This window comes from Botrytis porri (genome assembly GCF_014898465.1).
Source record: "Botrytis porri strain MUCL 3234 chromosome Unknown BPOR_008, whole genome shotgun sequence".
NCBI classification, from domain to species: Eukaryota; Fungi; Ascomycota; class Leotiomycetes; order Helotiales; family Sclerotiniaceae; genus Botrytis; species Botrytis porri.
The window spans coordinates 2,057,244-2,076,820 of record NW_024066082.1 but is presented as its reverse complement, the minus strand read 5'-3'; the positions used below and the strand labels follow the sequence as shown (position 1 = coordinate 2,076,820).

At 44.6% G+C, this 19,577-nt stretch overlaps 4 protein-coding genes across 4 annotated transcripts; 1 reads left to right on the top strand and 3 right to left on the bottom strand.

Annotated features, from left to right (window-relative positions):
* Positions 1 to 19: 19 nt before the first annotated feature.
* On the bottom strand, positions 20 to 2,903 carry EAF01_006721 (uncharacterized protein). The gene is made up of 5 exons (XM_038914975.1): positions 2,733 to 2,903; positions 2,640 to 2,677; positions 2,505 to 2,592; positions 2,107 to 2,456; positions 20 to 2,052 (listed from the first exon to the last, which is right to left on the bottom strand). The coding sequence occupies exons 1-5, from the start codon at positions 2,764 to 2,766 to the stop codon at positions 370 to 372; spliced, it is 2,193 nt and encodes a 730-aa protein (XP_038769930.1). The 5' UTR covers positions 2,767 to 2,903; the 3' UTR covers positions 20 to 369.
* Positions 2,904 to 4,515: 1,612 nt separating this feature from the next.
* EAF01_006720 (uncharacterized protein) lies at positions 4,516 to 8,619 on the bottom strand. Its single transcript, XM_038914974.1, has 3 exons — positions 8,013 to 8,619; positions 7,850 to 7,962; positions 4,516 to 7,783 (listed from the first exon to the last, which is right to left on the bottom strand). The coding sequence occupies exons 1-3, from the start codon at positions 8,126 to 8,128 to the stop codon at positions 5,652 to 5,654; spliced, it is 2,361 nt and encodes a 786-aa protein (XP_038769929.1). The 5' UTR covers positions 8,129 to 8,619; the 3' UTR covers positions 4,516 to 5,651.
* A 357-nt stretch (positions 8,620 to 8,976) lies between these two features.
* Positions 8,977 to 12,427, bottom strand: EAF01_006719 (uncharacterized protein; the record flags this gene model as incomplete). The annotated part of the gene is made up of 2 exons (XM_038914973.1): positions 8,977 to 12,209; positions 12,259 to 12,427. The coding sequence occupies 2 exons, from the start codon at positions 12,425 to 12,427 to the stop codon at positions 8,977 to 8,979; spliced, it is 3,402 nt and encodes a 1,133-aa protein (XP_038769928.1).
* A 294-nt stretch (positions 12,428 to 12,721) lies between these two features.
* On the top strand, positions 12,722 to 18,625 carry EAF01_006718 (uncharacterized protein; the record flags this gene model as incomplete). The annotated part of the gene is made up of 2 exons (XM_038914972.1): positions 12,722 to 13,420; positions 13,478 to 18,625. Exons 1-2 carry the CDS (start codon positions 12,836 to 12,838, stop codon positions 18,623 to 18,625), a joined length of 5,733 nt encoding a protein of 1,910 aa, XP_038769927.1. The 5' UTR covers positions 12,722 to 12,835.
* Between the last annotated feature and the right edge of the window lie 952 nt (positions 18,626 to 19,577).

Here is a 19,577-nt window from a genome sequence, read left to right as displayed (position 1 = left end):
ATCAAGTTGCCCCAAATCATGTTATATAAATTAATTTTCAATTTCTTATTACTCGCTGATGCTACTCTTGTTCCTGCGCTGTTCGTCTATCTTGTACATCCTGTATACTTCATTCGCCGACTACCAATAAGCCCCTTTCAATATCTGTCATGATCCTTTCTGCAAATATTGTTCGATATTTTTCGATTCCTTCACTTGTTCTTTACACGCCGAGAACTTATCTGTGGCTCTCACTCCCTGGATGTAGGAATACCGCTACTCAAGCCTTGGTTCCATGCATAAAGTGCCTGACCTCGATTGCAATGCTGTCCCTGGGTTCGCTCCATGTTCATCGAAATCGCTCGGGTCCAAGGGCTATATTATATTCGCTTATTTCTTACTCCTGAAAAATCCCATCTTCTTCTTCTTTTCCTTTCCATCCTCACCTTTCTTCTTCTCCGATTTGCCAGTGGAATGACCTGCTCCATCTCCTGCCCCATTTAGAGACATCTGTTGCATTCCTGCAGCCAAAGGTTTATTGTCATATCCTGGACTCTTCATTGGCGGAGCCGGAGCCCCTGGGCTTCTCGCAGGTCTTACACCCCCAGGAGCATTCCCTGGTCCGCCTGGTAATCCGAGTCCTACTTGAGGTCTGGGTGTTGCAACAACGGGCGGAGGAGGAGGCGGATCATTAGCTTTGAAAAGATAGGCTGGAGCTTTTGGTTTTGGTCTGTCAATTGGTAAATCTAATTGCTTCCTTCCGGCCGTCAAATCTCCCACTTGCTTCAGGAACAAGTTAGGATTGAGCATGTGTGAGGTAGCTAAAAATACATCTCTGTTGCAATCCTTCGAAACTCCATAGCAAGCTCTTGCTTCCGAGTAAGTAGCTCCACCTGCCATGAAAACAATAATTCTTTGCATGTTATCTGGTGTAGTACTACGTCCACGAGCCCATGTAGGCTTGGCGCTACGAAGTGAAGCTTGTGATTGAAGAGCCATTTCCTCAGATGGGTCAGTGGGAGGTCTTGTATAAGGGAAGATATTTGGGTCTAAAGTCCCTTTGGTGATTTCCTCGAGACAGCGTTGGAGATTGGTTTCATATCGAGACAGGGCAAGTTCTTCGTTGATTACAGTAGGTGTGGGTTTTGGTGGGAATAATGGAGTTGGAACAGCTTTGGTTTTGGAGTCTGTAAGTCTCTTAGTGGTACGTACCCCTAGTAATTCTAGGTTTAGAATTTCATTCATTTCTGAGAGGGGAAGTCCAGAATGATGTAAAAGACGTTCTATATCTTCCGTAATCAATCCGTCTCGGAATATGACATAAAGTATAATGAGTCGTAATCGTTCCTTGGGGGCAACAGCTGGATTATCTAATAGACGAACAACTTGTGCACCCATCTCCTTGGGTTTTCGGTAATCTTCGTCCAGTCCTGTGGCTAGAGTTTGTTCCGCCAACGCAATTTCGGGGAGCTCGTGATGTTGAAAGATGTTCATACATTCTTGTGCCATATTCAAGTGTAAAGAGTATGCTTCTTTCATCTCCTGAAATTGTGGCAACCCTGCTAACATATCTTTGATTTGACTGATATTGACATTTTCCGCATCTTGATTGGCGAAATGTGGATTATCTGCGATGAACTTCTTGAAATCGCTCATTAACTTTTGGATAGTTTTACTCATATGTTGGTGCCTATTTTCTACCCAAATCTTATCTTTCTCAGTAATTTCCATTTCTTTTTCTTCTTCTTGTGCAGTTCCTTCATTCAACACAGTTGTGTAAGTGACTTTCTCGTGGTCTTTGATCGGAAGAAGATCGTGTGCCATGGCTTGGTACGTGAATTCGTGCAGTATTGGTGCTAATGTGTCCATTGATCTGTCGGTTATGAGTAAAACACCTTGTGGTCGATTAGATTGCGGTGGGAAACTGGGGTTATATTGTTGGTACGCATCAAGCTCCTCCTGTACAAACCTGGCTAGATGAGAACAGAGAACCGCTGCTTCATGTGTAGGATTCTTAGGTCTGTAATAACGTATTTTCGGGGATTCTCCTAGGGATACGCAGATTCCAGTAATCTATGTATCAAATCAGTCTCGATTCTGTAGCTCATATCGACCAATGAATCCTACCTTTTGCGCTAGAAGTTGCATATGATCGCGCACTAAAGGAGCGCATGCTGGATGGAATAAGATCGGAAAACTCCAAGGATCTCTGAATGTTATTAGATGCGACTCGCGGGGATAGTAGTCTATGGATAGAGTCTCCCATCCGCCTAATTGTTCTTGTGCTTGTCTGGAGGAATCGATACGCCGGCGCATGGTTGGATCGAGAAGGGCAACCCATACTAGGAATGACTTGCGATATCTTCGACGTTCGAAATCTGCCAACAAACAATCGACAACATGTGGTTCGGGTGATAGGAGGTATATGGCATCCATGCCTGGATTCATTTCCCTCCTGCTTTCGAGTGTTTCCACATCTGCGATCAATTTAGTAGCGCCCTCTCAGCACGCATACACGTACATACTGGCGATATTCTCGTTGAGAATGTCATCTTCTTTTAGGACACTAAACACTATCTTTTTCGTCGCCTCATCGATAACGAGCACCTTCCACTACAGTTGTTTCAGCATATATTCGAACGCGGAGTAGGGAAACATACGTCGCCTCGAGTGATTGACTTTATGGCATCCAAAATAGCTATAGATCATATCAGTTTAGGTACATTTCCCAACATTCGTGAATTCTAGCTTACCCTGGCGCTGTTCGTCAATGGCCGACACCCCCATGATGGGCGGTGTATGACTTGTTGGTGTAGACTTTTTAGAGGTATCTTCGAGGAGTTGAGATGGTGAAATTAAGGAATATCAATCTTCAATATAGAATGAGTGGCACAGAATGATTTATGGTGTTTTCTTGTGGTTGTTTGATTGAAAGGGAGTTTGATTCTTGGCGGGGTCATGTTCACATTGGAAACAGAAACATGATGGCTGTTTCGTGAGGCGGCCGCTTGTGCGCTAATACAGAGTGAAGACAAGGACGGCACAGAAAGACCAAAGCTCAATCAAATCAAAGCTACGACGGCATGTTGTTTTATATAGATTTGTCTCAATATGATTATCATAATTAAACTGATATGAATCTTTCGCTCTCCTTTATTTATATATATTACTGTGTCTATGAATGAGTTCCATGAATCAGGTGCTCATAATAATATAATGGCTGTCTACAAACGATTCCTATTGAGCAAGTGCTCATAGAATGACCATCAAACTGCATGCGATCTCTTCACTAGGGCAAAAGGTGATCGATAGTGGTCTTTCACCTACCCTTCTAGATTCCAACCCTTCTAAGGATTAAAATATATTCTAAGAACATCCAGCCTGTTTTTTGGTTGATGGTGGAGCGGATCTTTGGTATCAATGCCAGTATCCACAACTTGTCTCAGGAACACGCGAGAAGCGATCAAAGAGAACAATGCAATTTGAGTACTGCGAGTGTGGATGTAAAGTGCGAGATCATTGAGTCTACTTGCCTCTACTCTCCGAGCTGTCCAGAATGCTAGACTTTTCAGAGAACGGTGGAAGCACCTAGCTGGTTGTACCGAAATATGATTACCTTTATCAAAAGGATAGTTGTATCCCATCGATTGGCAATACTATGATATGGAAGTCACTATGCTTAATATGCAGCCTCAATGGAGACTAAAGTGGCTGGTAGTATTGGGATTAAGACATCATCTCACAGACATCATCTCAACGTCGAATCTATCCTTATACTTTGAAGCTCGAGGTCAGGGCTGTAACGAGAAAAGCCATTGCGTTGTCTCTAGGTGTAGACATCGAATGGCACCTAGCGATTCTCATGTAGACCAAGAGGGAGCACTTGATTGCTGACCCTAAGTTCGGCAATCGATTTCAATCAGGGGAAGTGGAGATTACCAAAAATAAAATCTTGTTCCTTCTTTTTTGAATTAATCTACCGTGGTAAGTCTTGAAACATTATCTCATTGCATTTGAATCATCTAAGTCGCCAAAACTGTCGGATGATATGAAAATGCTTACATCTCCTCGGCTACCAAATCCCTCGAGTTGTACTGCATTCTGAGATCTCGAGGACGCCGAGAAGAGCTGGATTCGCTGACAATGGATAGTAAGACGGAAGTCCATCCTGCTCCTATGTCTAAGGTCTACGCCGTCTACTATTCCTGTTTTTCAAATATTCAATAGCATGGGTTCAATCAGATTTCTTACATCAAGCGAACCCAGACGAGAAATAGCAAGTAAGGAAGACGATGATTTAGGGAGATAGTGGGGGTGGGGGCGTGGGTGCTGATTGAGCGCCAAATAGTAAATATACAGGGCTGCTCCAAACGACATCGAACTAACTCTATACTGTAATATGACGTGCTACACACGGAATTCCCAAGTTTTGGAAAATTTCACTCGACAGTATACTGCTACTCGTGCGCAAATTCAAAGAAATTCAACGTTGCGAGGCTATAATCAAGTTCTGTATGACATTATTCCTCACCCATACACTCTGCCCACCCACTTACCCCCTTCACACAAGCAAAATTCATCTTTCATACCTGCCGAAAGACTCATACCAAGATACCACAACCCGATTTCGTTATGACTTAGTCTCCTAGTTCCACAACGTTCCTCTTTATCAAACCCCTAGCATCAAACCTCCATCTCACTTCATCCCCAAATGCAAAATCTCGATAAACCCCAATAATTCTTCAACTTTTTCCCCAATTTCTCCCCGCTAGCCCCAACTCCCTTAGTTCGCCACTAGCAAACGCCAGACCAAACTCAAAACCTATAAAAGCTCACTAGATCATCTTCAATCGCGATAAATCAGCACGTATGTTACAGTACTGAATATTTCGTAGTCTTTGTTATACATCTTGGAACTCTAGAATCTATCTCTCCTCATGAACTTATTCTTGAATTTCTGTATTGCTGTATTGCTAGATATGCACATCAGACCCTACGTAATAAATTGTTGAAAGATCTTTAGAATTGCATGGGCAGCTACTTTCCCACTCAGCGACAAATTCGCTCTTGTCACTTTATCTTGCCCGTGGGAGTTCTGTAAAGTTTTGTTGCATATCGCGTTTTCCCATGGAAATTCCTCAGTTTCCAATGGTAATTAGGTGATTACCATGGTACGACAGATATGCAACAAAACTTACTTTTTCCTTATAGAAGGCTCCTTCCTAGTCAAACAATGTACCGGTCCATATCGACATACCTCTTCTATCACATATTAAAAAGATCACAAAGCAATTGAAATGATACCAAAAAGTGGTGGTTAAACGTGTCTGAAGTTATCATTCACGCGAGAGTAGAACCTCTCCACAAATATAGCTAGCTAAATAAGGGGGATCTTGGTATCAAGTCAAAAACTTGCATCACACACGCTCAACGCGGACGCTACGTAGGTAAATCGCAACCTTCCTCACTGCTGATCTCAACGCACAAACGCATTCGTCTGACAAACATCTGAGATCCATTCCCTGATCATCCAGATGGGTGTCACTAAAGGTCAAAAGGTACTCTACATACACACTTTTACGGCCATCATTGACAATCATTCCTTGTAACTCTTCATACCCATTCATCCCTGATGATTTAAGCGATTTTATTTTCACTCACACATGTGCAAACTATTGTCGTCTGAATGCACCTTGTGGTGGAGGTGGCCCACGACCATCGAAGGGAAATGTCGGCATGCCCTCCGCTGAGAAAGGGCTCATAGCTGGCGGAAGAAAACCCGGTGGTGGGCCGTTGAAGTAGGCCGGATTGAATGGCATATTTCGAGGACCCGCTAGTGCCTCGGGAGGGGGAAAGTTGCTCATATTGCCAGGCATTTGAAAGCCCGGTGGGAGAATTTGCTGAGGCATTTGCATCGGGCGTGGGAGGTTTCCACCTAGACCAGGAGGGGCCGTTGGTCGAAATTGTTGCGGAGGAGGGTGTTGAGCGGAAGGTTGTCCTGGCCAGCCTTGCTGCTGCAATGGGTCGAGACCTGGAGGTGCTCGTGTAAGAATGTGTGTGGGTTGAGGCCGTGGATTATCATGTTGTGGAGGAGGTCCACCCCGATAAATAGGCTCATCAAAAAATCCAGGTGGTCGACGCTGTGGATTCCCACGTTCGCGCTGAGCTTGTAAGTCCTGTTCTCTCTCCAATTGTTGTTGATGTTGGAGTTGACGGCTAGGTTGCTGTCTGGGTGGATGGCCAAGGATGATCTGCTCTGTTCTTTGAGGCTCTGGAGCTGCTTGTGCTTCTCTCATGAGGCTCATAAGAAATGCAGTCTGTTCAGAGCGAGGCTGTTCACCTCTGAAGGAAGACTGACTGATAGCATGCTGACGCTGATTGACCAAATGATTCAACATCTCTTCTGGACGTACAGTTGGTTGACTACCTGCTTGTTCACGTTGAGCGCTAAGATCATGTAGATTGTGGGGATATAAGTGAGCAGCCGGTCTCATCTCATCATGACGATCTGGAAGACGCTGGTGCGAAGATTCGCGGCCCTCAAAAGGTGTATTTGGTTGGGTTTCTTGTGCAGGAGGTTTCGATTGCATCATAGGATTTGCAGGAGGAGTTCCACTAGATTGTAGCATCGCAAGTATCATTGGCATAGCTTCTTTATCCGCAGGGGATTGAACATTGTTGGTCAATCCGTCAAGTCTATGGGCCGCTGGCTTTGGTATAGCTGTTTGTGGTTCCGCTTTATGCGAAGTCTCATCTTGAGTGAAGAATTTGTTAAACCTTGAGGTTTTTCCACCCGGTGCAGCGGACACTGCAGATTTTGTCATGTTTTCTGTATTCAGATCAAACTGTGATGCGAGTCCATTATCATTCTTTGGCTGAGCCCACAAACGGAAAAATTCATCTCCATTAAATCCAGTATCAAGTGGCGCAAGAGAAATAGGCTTTTGTATGCCAGAGATAGAAGGATGTTCGTCAACCTTTGACTGCGTGGCTTCTTCTGCCACTGTATTACCTTTGGCAGTTGGTTTATCCTTGGAATGCATTGCATCTTTCCACTTCTGCATATCCTCTGCTGTAAATTTGCGCTCAGTTTTGCCAGTAGATGTTTGCGATTTTTGAAAGTCATCTTGTGGAGCGACTTGAATACTTTCGTCTTCTGCCCACGCTGGAACATCACCATTATGGTCGTCATGAGCTCTGTTCCTGTCTGCCCAGCGTCGGTCACCTCTGTCCTTGTCCCCACGATTATCGAAGTCTTTTTCTCGCCAACTTTTATTACGATTCTCAAACCTATCTGCATTCGTATTTCGCTCTCGGGGTGTTGGCGGCCCATCGTTGTTCTCTCGGAACCAAGTAGGCTCTGTTCTTCCCCGACCATTTCCAGTTCTGCGATTGTTGTCTTGTTCATGATTCTTTTCCTTGTCTCGGGAGAAATTTTCAAACCCTCTAGGTCTTTCTTTTGGATCGCGCTCTTCTCGATCCTTGAATCGCTTCTCATCTCGGTGTCTCTCTCCACCCATGCGCCCAGTAAACCGCTCAGCTCCTTCAGTACCAAAACTCTTTCGAGGTTTCACTTCCATCCAACCCTCCTGGTCGACACCATCACCAGGCTTCGGTCGCAGCATATCACGCCGGGGACGATCGTCACTGTCATCGATTTTTGTACGATAGCTTAATTTGCTTTGCGACTCGCTTTCGCGAAGGGCGGGTCGATCTGGAGAATCGATCCCTTTGCCTGCATTGCGTGCAGGATTGGCGGATGAGAAGGTAGTTCTTGTAGGCACAAGTTGAATTGTCTCGGGATCTATCTGCATGTCAGTACGAGCGAACAGGCAATGACTGGAGGACGTGAGATCGTTGGCAGACATACTTGCATTGTTTCGTGGTCGTCGGTTTGTGTGTTCTAGGAGCGGATTTGCATCACGATCTCTAGTTCTATCAGGTATCCTGGCAGAGGAATTTCGATTCGGATCAGGTGTTTGTCTGGAAATAGTTAATACGAGGTAGTATGGCTAAAGCTTCTTGCAACAAACCCCATCCATTCTGAAGAAGACAAAAGACCAGGAGGTTTTACAACCAATGGTGAGTCTCGCAGAAACAACAATTCGTCTCTGGTGTACCGACGAGCTTCACCCGTGTCGGGAGCCATTATAATATGTTGCTGTAATCGGATCGTGGTGTGGAGTATTATGAAGCTTAGATTATATGCAGATGGAGAATTGTATTGTTTTTGAATTAACAATATTTAGTCCAAAGGACCTTGTAAATTTTGTTGGCTGTAGCTGTAGGTGTGCGTTTGTTTTATGTTGTAGATGAAAGACTGTAGATTATAAGTATGAGCAAGGACGTTCTTGGAGCCGAGCTCAGCGCAGCTACCTAAGTAGGCGCAAAGCTCTACGGTTTAGACTGTAGTAATTTTGTAGGATGTGAAATGGACTTTGAATTCGTTGTGATTGTTTGTTTGGTACGGCGAGGAGGGGTTTTGAGGTGAGGGTTCTCGAATGAAGGTTTTAGATCTCTTGATCAGTGCGCAATATATTTGACTGATTTCTTGTACTAATCTCTGGTCTTTTTTGGGAGGCAATATAGCTTTATTTTATTTTGCTTCGACTGGTTTAAAGTTGAGGTTTAAGGTCGTTCGTTTGCCCGTTGCTGTCGTTAGAAGTGTTGATGCCACAAAGGCAGGTTCCGTTTGTCTTAACCTTAGCGATCTTCAGCCTCGGTGGGGCTCAGCTTTGAACGTCAAATTTCGTCCGTTTGAGCGTTTAAGGGGTGCAAGCATTATGGCTGTGAGGTACGACGTACAAGTTTAGGTGTTGTTCTTTACTACCTATGTACTGTGGTTAATAGAACAGTGGTAATACATTTATTCAGCACTCTAGAAATGAACAGTGTCTTGGAAAGAGGTTAGATTCAATATTTAGGGTATCTTCAATCACAATTATTCATACTATGTACCTAATAGCTATTAGCTGTCCTATCTGTACTGCCTTGTAACTATTCAGTCCTTGGCGCCTTCTGCCCCCTCTTCCACTCTTCAATTCTTTGCTGGTCACTTAAATCTATGATGCTTTGCATTAACACCCTCAAAGGCGTACCGCCACCTAAAGCAACTTGTACCTCCAGCCATGTAATGCTACTGAGTCTTGTAATCAACGTGGTGCTTCCTCCTTCAATTGTGGTTGCACGAAACATCAGCTTGAGTATTTTCTCTTCTGATTCTTGTGCAAGATACGGGTTGTTATATAATGTCAATAACTTCTCAAAGACTCGGCGTTTTCGAAATATGCCCATATCTGTTGGCGTTTGAAGGCCAGCAAGCATAACATCCAGAAGCCAGGAGACTTCTGAGTGATGGTGATTGTCAAGACTTGGCGACTCGTCTAAAACCTTATACATCAAAGGTACTTTGTCAACCTGCCATGTTGGACCTTGAGAAAGGAACTTGTTAATTTTAGGATAAAGGCAGTGGAGAGGGTCGCATAGTACAGCTACGGAATGCGACGCAAACGATGATATGATGGCAGGAAGTGGTTCTACATTGATCACCTTCTTCGATGTCTCCACCAACTCACAGAGAAGAAGCCAAATTTGTTCCTTTTCTTCGAATGAAGATTCTTTGAGTTTGGCTCCGATCTTCGATATATTGGTCAATGCCTCCTTGCGAACACTTAGTTGTTCCGAAGATAGTAGCATGATCAGTGCTGCAGCATGACCGCCTTCGATAACTTCCTCTATATCCTTTGCCGCCCACTTCACCAATGCATTATGGTCCTCCTCGGGCAATTCCTTGAGCATTGTAGCATTTACTTCGTCTATTTCTGCTGCTGAAATTCCATCCTTGGCAATTGCAAAATTGGGCTCTCCAGTGGCTAGTTGCGATGGTTGTGGAATTTCGATTTCATCGACAAGTTTTCGAGATTTCTCTAGAATCTTTCGAGCTGACGATTCCTCTGGTGTTTCATCGACCATGGCTTTGGTGATCAACTTAATGACCTTTTTATCCTCGCCAATCTTTATGGAAGCTGCCAGGAAACGAGCAATGAACTCAGCCACATCTTTGAGAATATCTGTGCCAGACTTGACAAGAAATGGCCATTGTTCAGCAACAGCAAGTATAAGCAAACTTACAGCAGACTGCTCTTTCTCGGTGTCGCGGGACTTTGAAGTTAGTTCTTCAAGCGAGAATATGTACTTAACTGGCTTCGAAGCACATCTCGAAACACAGTCATCCAGAAATTCTTGAATCCGTCTTTCGTTAGGTGTACCCTGAATTTCCTTAAGTCTCGCTATGAACGTGTCAAGAGCTGAGATTGTAGTCTCAGTCTGGAAAATTTGATTTTCTTGGACAACTGAGCTCAGAACAGATCTCAGCTTGAGTAAGGGCACACCGGCAGGTGCTTCGGCAGACAACTTTAGCATAGCCACAAAAGGAGAAGCTGAAAGCCCCTCTGCCTTGACGAACCATCGCATCCCCGGCGAAAAATGAGAGAACTGAAATAGATTCTCTAATTCCATGATTCGGAACGCGCGATCCTCTTTGGATACCCCGGTGCTATCGATAGCTTGTAGAGCGTTCGTAAGGGTTTCTGATACGTCAAACTTAGCGTCCAATCCAACCCGTGGAACCACTTCATAATACAAAACCAACAACTTAGTGACGGCCTCTCGTTGCATCAATTCTGTATCCGATAGCTTTCGAAAAGTGCTAATGACATCCTTAATCGAAGGAACACGTTGACAAAATTCATCTGTCAATCTCTCAGCAGCTTGAGTCCATATCGAAGAGGAGGCAACGGCCGCTTCTTGATACATTTTCAATATTTCCCGCATTTTGTTGAATGCGACGGAAAGAATGCGTATTGCAAAAAAGGAAATGAGATTATGCTGCTGATTTAGACAACGTGTGAAAACCTTTTGCGTTAATGGTTGAGGCAATATACTTTCCAGCACAATAGAACAGGGTGGAGGTAGTCTCGCATACCGCTCCTGGTGTCCAAGATATTGAGGGATGGGAAGTTGTAGGGTGGAGAATACGAAAGCTGAATATCCAACCCACGTTGCGGTAAGCTTAGGATCTAACGAAAACGATTTTTTGGTAAAGAAATAGCTTGCGACAAGCTCCGGGGCAGATTCGAGAATAGTCATTAATAGCTCGCTTTGTTTCAAGCTCGACCAAGGCCGAAGATTTTGAATGAACTCAGATAATACAGTATTGCGGACTGGAACCTTCTCTGTAAAGCGCTCCATCCATTCAATACTGTCTAGTCCGAGGTCAATATGACCGGCTTTTGTATCGACTTCAAGGCCTTCGTCGGCATCAATTCCTCTGGGATAGAATCCATTTTGACGATTAAGGACTCCTAGGTTTGGCGATGTGCACGCGAGCATAAGGAAATCATGAGCAATCTCATCAACTGCTTTCTTCCCTCTGCTAGTTTCTTCATCTTCCTGATCATATGCATATAACGCTGCTATCCGGCCGAGAGAGATGGCATTTACAACTTTCGATTTGGCATCTCTGGGTAGAGCATCGTCCTGCAGAACACCGGATTTCAAAGTCTCGAGGATATCGCGTATCACAAACGGAGGGTCGTCTCTGATATCTCTCGTTAAGCCCATAACAACATCCTTTTGATTCAGTAGTTCTCGTTTCGATTCTGTGGGAAGGAACTTTATGATAGAAAGGAGGAATCGAAGCCCATTGGTCCGCACAGAAGGCTTTTTGCGATCTTCCACTGCATCTCCAGTATATTTTAAGCTAAGATTTCGCGCCAATGTCTTGAAGGTGTAGTCTCTTGATCGGAAAACCTGCTTCGCTAAAGCTCCGCCATCGTAAATCGATAGTTCTCGAAGTAGTCGTAGAACCGGGGAGATTACGTGCTCTTTGCTCTTATTAGATGTAAGACCTCTTGCTATCAATTCTAGTTGACGCTTCTGAAGTATCGTTCTACCCAATCTCAACCCATGTTCAGCCATCTCTAGTATGTTGGACAAAGTCTTCAAAAGTAACGCCAGTACGGCTGGAACTGCAGAAAGAAGAGACTCATCGTTAGCTTGGGATGCAAAACTCCAAGTTTGCATAAGATCGGAGAGGAAAACGGCTGATTTATCCTCATCGTCGGCAGGCTTTTGCGATTCGAGGTATTCTTTGAGAATGACAATCCGGGCCGAGTTGTCAGTGTCTGCGATAGAAAAGCTGTCCAGAAACGCTTTCAAAGATTGTATACCTGTATTGAGTTAGTTAACATGAATGTGAGGTATCGAGGCATTTTGTACCATGTTTTGAACGACCAGAGTCTTGGTCGAATGCTAAAGTCTGCTTCAGTTGCCTCGCAGACTGTATGTCGACAGAGGTATAAGTTGTCTTGGTGACATTAGATATTCTTTGGCGCTTCTGATATGCTTGGCCTCCATCCCCAACGACTTCAGAAGATCGTTTGCTCATTTTCAAGGATTGTATGCTGGCTACTAAAGATTGGGAAATTCAATTGTCGATTGCATCCATCGTCCGTGGTCTGGACAATGTTTTTCGTTCCCAAAAATAATTTTCTTGACATCCTTATCGAAATTTTGATAGTCGGCATGCTTAATTACCGAGACTTTAAAGTTGTGGCGCGAACCTGGGACGAGCGTGGCTCGCGTGGCTTGCAATGGAATGGATGCTTCATGCCACAGATAAATCCACACCCTAACTTTATTTACTGACCTCGCTCTTCCAGGGAATACTTAGTACCTGATAGCTTCGACTTCATTGCTATCATATATTTGAGCTCTAACCACATAACCATGATCTACAAATAATATCAATCTCGCAATTGGCTTTGATCAAGCCAAAATTAGCTAATGTCTTCAAATGTCGACACTTCTTCCACTGACCCCGCGACGCGGTATCCAACGAGTCTCTCATCTCCGCCAGGTGAGTAATGGTAGCTCTGAAAATGGGACCGCATCCGCAAGCAGACCAGTCACTTCGTGCTCAAGTACAGGAACTGTTCAGCACGATCCGATACCTCTAAAGCTTCCGGTTGAGAGGCGATGTAACCTATGGACGCACGATGAAACGTTCTCGAAAGATGAAGTTGTTTTAAACCTAGACTTATTTCCAGATGTCAAGGCTGGGGAGCTTATGGCTATCGTAGCCCTCAAAACAGACTCGGGGTTTCGCGATTTTCAGGACAAGTCTGCTTTAAGTAGAACGGACATTGATAGTGGAACGGCTTCTGGGCAGTTTGGAAGCTACATTTGGACTCAATCTGGCCATGACCATCGTGGGAAAGGCTCTAAGCATGATACGGGCTTTGGTAAACGCTATCTGTTCCTCGCACAAGACATGCCAAATGATCTGAAGCTGAAGCAACCCGCATTGGAGATCTCTCTTGCTAAGCCCATTGCCGATGTATTCAATTTGAAGCATCGGTCAAATGTAATTCTTTGCACAGTATGTTCTACCAATAAATTCCTTATCAAATATGCTGCTAATCATAAGGTTCTACAGACAGATACAGCTACCAGCTCTGCATCACACGTTGAGATGTCGTTCAAAGATGAATACCTTGCTAGATCAGACATGTGGAGATTGACTGTAGGCGAAATGGTAAACAAGGCTGTTTACAAAGGGCAAAAGATTTTGTTCATGGGCACAATCAAGGCACAAGTTACTGCTGTTTACATTGGTGGCCGAAAGGTCCAGTCCGCGTTCTTTTCGACGACTACCAAACCAGTCTTTCGGAGCGAATCAGCGCGCTACGTGCTTTTCATTCAGATGTCGAGGGAAATGTGGGATTTTGACTCGGAAGGTTCAGGAGAAATAATGTTCAACAAGGTGGTAAATGGCTTTTTACCAGCATTATTTAAGAAGTGGGTGCAGCTTAAAGTGAAGCATTTAGTAAGCATAGTGTTATTTACAAGAGTCGAATACGATACTGGGTTGGCTTCAGAATTAGCAAGATCATCACACGACACCGCCTACCATACAGGTGTACAAACTGATGGCAGTAAAAAGCCATACAAAGATTTTTATCGAGTTGTTGTCAGTGAGATGGCCAGTGGAGAGTGGACAACGATTCTATATCAGTTGAAGCGCGAGTTTAAATTTTTCCGCAAAGATATCTCCATGCATCGAATCGAGTTAGTCACGGCTTTGGGGGCGCCGTCCTTGGCCACAAGTAAAGGCACTCTTGGGACCCGAATCGAGGCCGAGCCCTCACTTGCTATGCATGGGAACGTTCTTGAAGCAATCGATCTTGCTTCGACCCAGTTTGCGCATGATTACATCGATCGGGACCTTGTCAGGACCGGAATATCCATTGTTGTCGTAACTCCATGTGCTGGCCTTTTTGAAGTAGATTATGAAACTCTCCGAAAAACCACAGAGAGTCTCATCGGTAACGGCATTGGAATTGACCTCGTTTGTCTCCCAAAAATGCCCCTGCACTCTGTACCACTGTTTCGCTACCGAAACCCACGATATGCTCCATTTCAAGAGGCATTGCATTTTAAAGCTCTTCGTAGCGAGGATAGCACTCCGCGTCAAACAGCTCCCATATTTGGAAGTTATTCATCCTTGAACGGCTCTCTTTCTCCGCCCAAGATTCGTGATAGAAGTTTCCAAAATTCCTCTTCTAATAGTGGACAGGACCCTAGTGAGTGGAATTATGCAATACCGCACTGGATTGATGTATCATTTTGGACCGGAGCGTCCCAAGATCTGCTTTCTACATATCCTTTGGCTGACTCGAAGCTGTTCAAGAAACGAGTAGCCGAGTCCTCTAGCGATTTCGCGATACGATGTAAAATGTATGAAATGGAAATGGCTAGTGTCATGGAGAATGCGATGACCGAGATTGCTGTTCCACCACTACAACTGGACATTGTCTTCCCCCAAATGTTAATCCAGGAACCTCGTGAAACTGCGGGTGCGAAAAAGCATTCTTGTACCTGGGAACGCGCCAAGTTGCAGTCCAGCCTTTCAGAGTTTATTAATGGGCCATCAAAACCTTTACTTGATCGACATGCCACACAAGTTGAAAAGCAATTCGTGAAGGCACTTGATATATACGACGTCAACCACTCTGAAACCCAAGAAAAATTTATCGGCCCACGACAAAAAAGCTTGAAGTCACCCTTCAAACCAGGAAGTGAGGAAACGGCGAGAAAAGTTCTTGCAAATGATTCTAAAGTGTTTGGCACCTCTTTTACTGATGATAGTCCAACCTCAAGAAGCATGAATTTGCTCACTGGGATGAAAATCGACAGAGACAAGCAGAGCTCACATAGGAATGACCCGGTATTGCCGCGTAAAGGCAGTGTAAGCAGCACCTTGACTGCAGCCAAAGTTCCGGCTCCACGTCCTACAAAATTGAACCGCCAAATAAGTCTAGGCAAGTACGGTTTTGGCATCGCCGCGCCTAAGGGTGTCGCAGCTGAATTACACACCGAAAATGCTAGTGCAGCGAAACCAGTTTCTACCTCGTCGAAAGAATTTGATCCAAAGAAGAAGAACACTTTCGCCATGGCGAATCATTTACTGAGCGCTCCAGTGAGTCAAGATCGTCCATCGTCATCAAACAGCGATAAGTCAAGGATGAAGTCCGACAGCAGTTCCATCGAAAGCAAGCGAAAAAGCGAGCCGGACGCTGAGAGGAGTCCTTCGATACGCCCCATGACCATTAAGAGCGCACTTCAGTCTTTAGATTCGACAAACCAGTTCAAATCTAAATCTGTCTTGAGCTCCTTCTACGAAGGGATCAAGGGCACCGAAGATGAGAATATGAACGTGCAGCTGCTCAGAACTAATGATAATCAAAAAGTGTATAATTCAAAACTTCGCGCAGAAGCAGTTCCAGAGCTACCAGCGACTCTGTCCCCTACTACTGCTTTATCGCCGTGGCTAAGTGTGCTGAATCCATCCAATCCAACAGAGAATGACGCAATGGGGAAAACAGTATACAGAAGATGGCAACATGTCTTCCCTAAGCCAGTTCTCACTAGAACAATGAAATGGAAATCTCTCTGTTCTCCAGCATCCGTGCCATTGACTACCGAATCGTTTCCTACAAAGTTTCAACTCGAAACGGAATATCAGCAAAAGCCATACAATATTTCACAAAATTCAGAGGATGAAATTAGCGAAGATTCAAGTAATAGAGAAGACTTTCTAAGGGAGTTGATTAGCTTACGACTTTCTCAAGGGTTTCAGATTGTCATCGGCCCTGGGGTAGCCGAGGCATTCGGACAAAAGTCTTTGAAGATCGCGAACGTTTTTGACCGTGATCGTATTGCTGAGGATGGAGCCAGTGTATTCATGTCCATGGGAAATATAATTCATCAGCTATCTTGCGTGAATGGTACTGAAATCGAAGTCAATATGTTCGTCCGAAAACCGACAGCTCTGACTACCCCTAGCCAAGGAACTTTAAGCCCGTCTGGGTACTACCCGGCCATTCGAACTACTTTGAGCGACACCTATGAATCGCGCAAAATGACGTTGGGCCGATCAAGAGATGAATACAACTGGAATTACGTCGACTCCTTTATTGCAGGCTTTGAAGACGACATGAACGAACACCTTCGCTTCTGGCGTGCAAGGTTTGTGTTGATTCCTGTGGTACGCCCAACTCAGTCTCGACGAGACCGCATGAGAGGTGAGGATAACGAGGAAGAAGTCCGACTCGAAGGTATCAGAAAGCTCACTCAAATGTGGCAAAGCCACAGGTACGTTCCCCCATCAGAGCGGCGTTTCCATACTCTTGCCTCCAGGAAAACAAAAGATTCAAATCCACTTGACATTGTGTATAAGACGGAGGACCCATCCGTTGTTGTTAGCGCAGAACTCGAGAGTTTACCTCTCGTGGAGACAAGTGAAAGTACAACTAGACGTGGACACTTACTTGACAATGATCGTTTTCGAAAATCTAAACTTGATATTGCCGCCTTGGCGGAAGCTATCCAAGCGCCCGTGGAGAAGGGCGGTGTCCGTATGCAGAATCGAAGATGGCATTTCCGATTGCATTACAACTGTTTCATCGGCTCTGATATGACGACATGGCTACTTGAAAACTTTGAGGACATTGAAGATCGTGATCAGGCAGTTGAATTGGGCAATTTTCTTATGGTTGACGAGACACAGAGGTTGAGAGAGAAGGAAGTTGGTAAAGATGCAGGCATATTTGTCCATGTCGAAAAACGTCATCCTTTCCGGGATGGGCAGTATTTCTACCAAGTCACTGGAGAATTTGCCAAACAGCGACCGGATAGTCGCAGTGGTTGGTTCGGTTCTCGGCGCCGTGAAAATTCTGTGCCTTCGACTCCAATGTCAGATGTCATGCCCAAAGACTCTCCTCGACCAGATAGGGCAAGATCCAGCTCTACGCAAGATGATAGTTCACATGAGTCGGGTGTGTCAACTCCAACCACATGTGGGGCCAAAAGGCCCAAGGTGTCTCTGAGTAAAGTTATGAAGTATGATGTTGACCATCGAAAACGCTCCTATCGACCTGAACTCATCAACCTTCACTATGATCGCCTTCATAATCCTGACAATTGTTACCACATTCGAATCGACTGGCTCAATGTCACCGCTAAGCTGATTGAGGATGCCATACATACGTGGGCAACAACCGCAGAACAGCATGGCCTACGGTTAGTCGAAGCACCGATTGGCGAGGCATGTTCCATTGCTTCGGTACATCCATTCAGGAGCCCCTACTTGATTGAATTGGCTTTGCAGCCTCCAGATCAACAGCCTCGAACATACTTTGACGTCAATTCCTTTACTCCGCAAGCACAAACTACTCAATCTAATCGACATTATTACCAAAAAGCAATCATGAAGAAGTTTAACTTTGTTCTTGATATTGAAGCTGCGAAGAACTTTCCAAGCAATATTGATGTGTCGTTCTCATGGGGTCGACCAGATTATACCTATACACAGTACATTCATAGATCTGGAGTATTGCTTGCACAGATTACAGATGAAGGCAATTTTCTCCTATTAGCGAACCGACTGTACAATAATAGGACTACATCAGCCAGAGATACAGAAAAATATATGAAAGTGGATCATGCTGGCGTCAATCGCATGGGGCCCAGTCCAATTGCAAATAATCCAGGAATCGCTGCAAATACATCCAGTCCCTTTCAATCACCAATCCTGCGTGCGGCCCATGCCCCTTCTCCTCTTCTCCGTGCGACCCACCCCCTCTCCCCTTCATTACGAGCGACAGCTGATGTACTAGGCGCTTCCCTTCCCAATTCAAAATTAGCTATTACTGGTGGAATCAGTCCTGACACCATCAAAGCCGAATTAGAAGAATTCTGTCATAATAGCTGGAAACTGGAACTTTTCTACAAAGAAGTTTTTGAAAAGGCCACACCACCACATGCGACCCCACCAACGCTCAGAAGTCAATTTCCGGCTATGCTTCTCGATTCGAATATTCCGACATTGGGATTACCGCCGGGGATCTTGACAAGAGATGGAAGGGATAGTAGTCCAACACCAATGAGGCTGGAGCGGGTGCCGGGAGTCGGGAGTAGTATACCTGTACTTGGGAGGAGACCGAGCGTACAGATGAGTATTGCCACCAGCGCAAGTGATATCTCGAGGCAGGAAAGTCCAAGGGGGAGTATAGCTGAAGGTTAACGTTTTCGAAGATTAGAAGCTAGCAAGCACAAAACTCGACTAGACATTATCGGAGCTGGATTTTCAAACATGCCTCGATTGAGGCATATGTATGCGTTTGCTTTTGTAGGATACCGAAAAGAGTTTGGTGAATATTGGTGTTCTACTTTATTTATTGGGAATCTCAGGATGTGTATGGAAATGTTATGAATTGGAACGCCAAGTTCGAAGTTAACGCTTGTAAATCTGGCAATATTGGAAGATCACAATTCGAGAATTTTGTCAAGTACCGTTGTTTATTCTCTGCTACACTACTTTGAGTCTGATAAAAACCTTGATATCGAAACATTCAGGGTCATCTGAAAGCTACCATGCAAAGATAACCCCCGAGCATGGGTGTTCTTAAAGATATTGGTTTTCTATTGCCTGGGGATTTTGACTTGGCGAGTACCTCAGTGGCCATCCTTCGCGTAAGCTCTGTAGATCCGAAGCTGTCGAAAGCTCCCTTCTGCGCGCTTCTTATATGGCCTGGCAGCTAAACCATAATCCTTTTACACTTCAAAGAAACTTCAGTTCCTGTTATTATTTCCGGATATTTTCCTAGTTTGCTTCAGAACTAGAGGCGGTCGAGATATTTATTGACTGTCCTTCAACTTTCTGCAAACTGATCAATTCTGCTTCTGTTGCTTAATGGCGGTACGCATGATAGAATAGTGAACATCAAAATTTTGTCAAAACTATTCACACGTCAAGCTTTCGTCTAATATCTTTACAATGATGAAATTAAGAGGACAAAGTTCAACATTTATCAAGATTTGGAAATGGCTATCCATACGCCACATCTACTTCTCTCGAATCAATCATCCAGACCATCAATTGAAATCTTCGGCTTTCTTAATTCGGGGCTTCTCATTTCTTCCACGCCGTTCGTTGGTTTCAACAATTCATCGGTTTATCATGCAAGACTCATCTA

Bases quoted from the DNA above. Each gene is read 5' to 3' on its own strand.
- EAF01_006721 (XM_038914975.1), bottom strand. From the start codon at position 2,766: ATGGGGGTGTCGGCCATTGACGAACAGCGCCAGG. The intron at 2,678-2,732 runs GTAAGCTAGAAT...TATGATCTATAG, and splicing joins CATTGACGAACAGCGCCAGG to CTATTTTGGATGCCATAAAG. The intron at 2,053-2,106 runs GTAGGATTCATT...TTTGATACATAG, and splicing joins TGCAACTTCTAGCGCAAAAG to ATTACTGGAATCTGCGTATC.
- EAF01_006720 (XM_038914974.1), bottom strand. From the start codon at position 8,128: ATGGCTCCCGACACGGGTGAAGCTCGTCGGTACACCAGAGACGAATTG. The intron at 7,963-8,012 runs GTTTGTTGCAAG...AACTATTTCCAG, and splicing joins TCTTCTTCAGAATGGATGGG to ACAAACACCTGATCCGAATC. The intron at 7,784-7,849 runs GTATGTCTGCCA...ACATGCAGATAG, and splicing joins ACGACCACGAAACAATGCAA to ATCCCGAGACAATTCAACTT.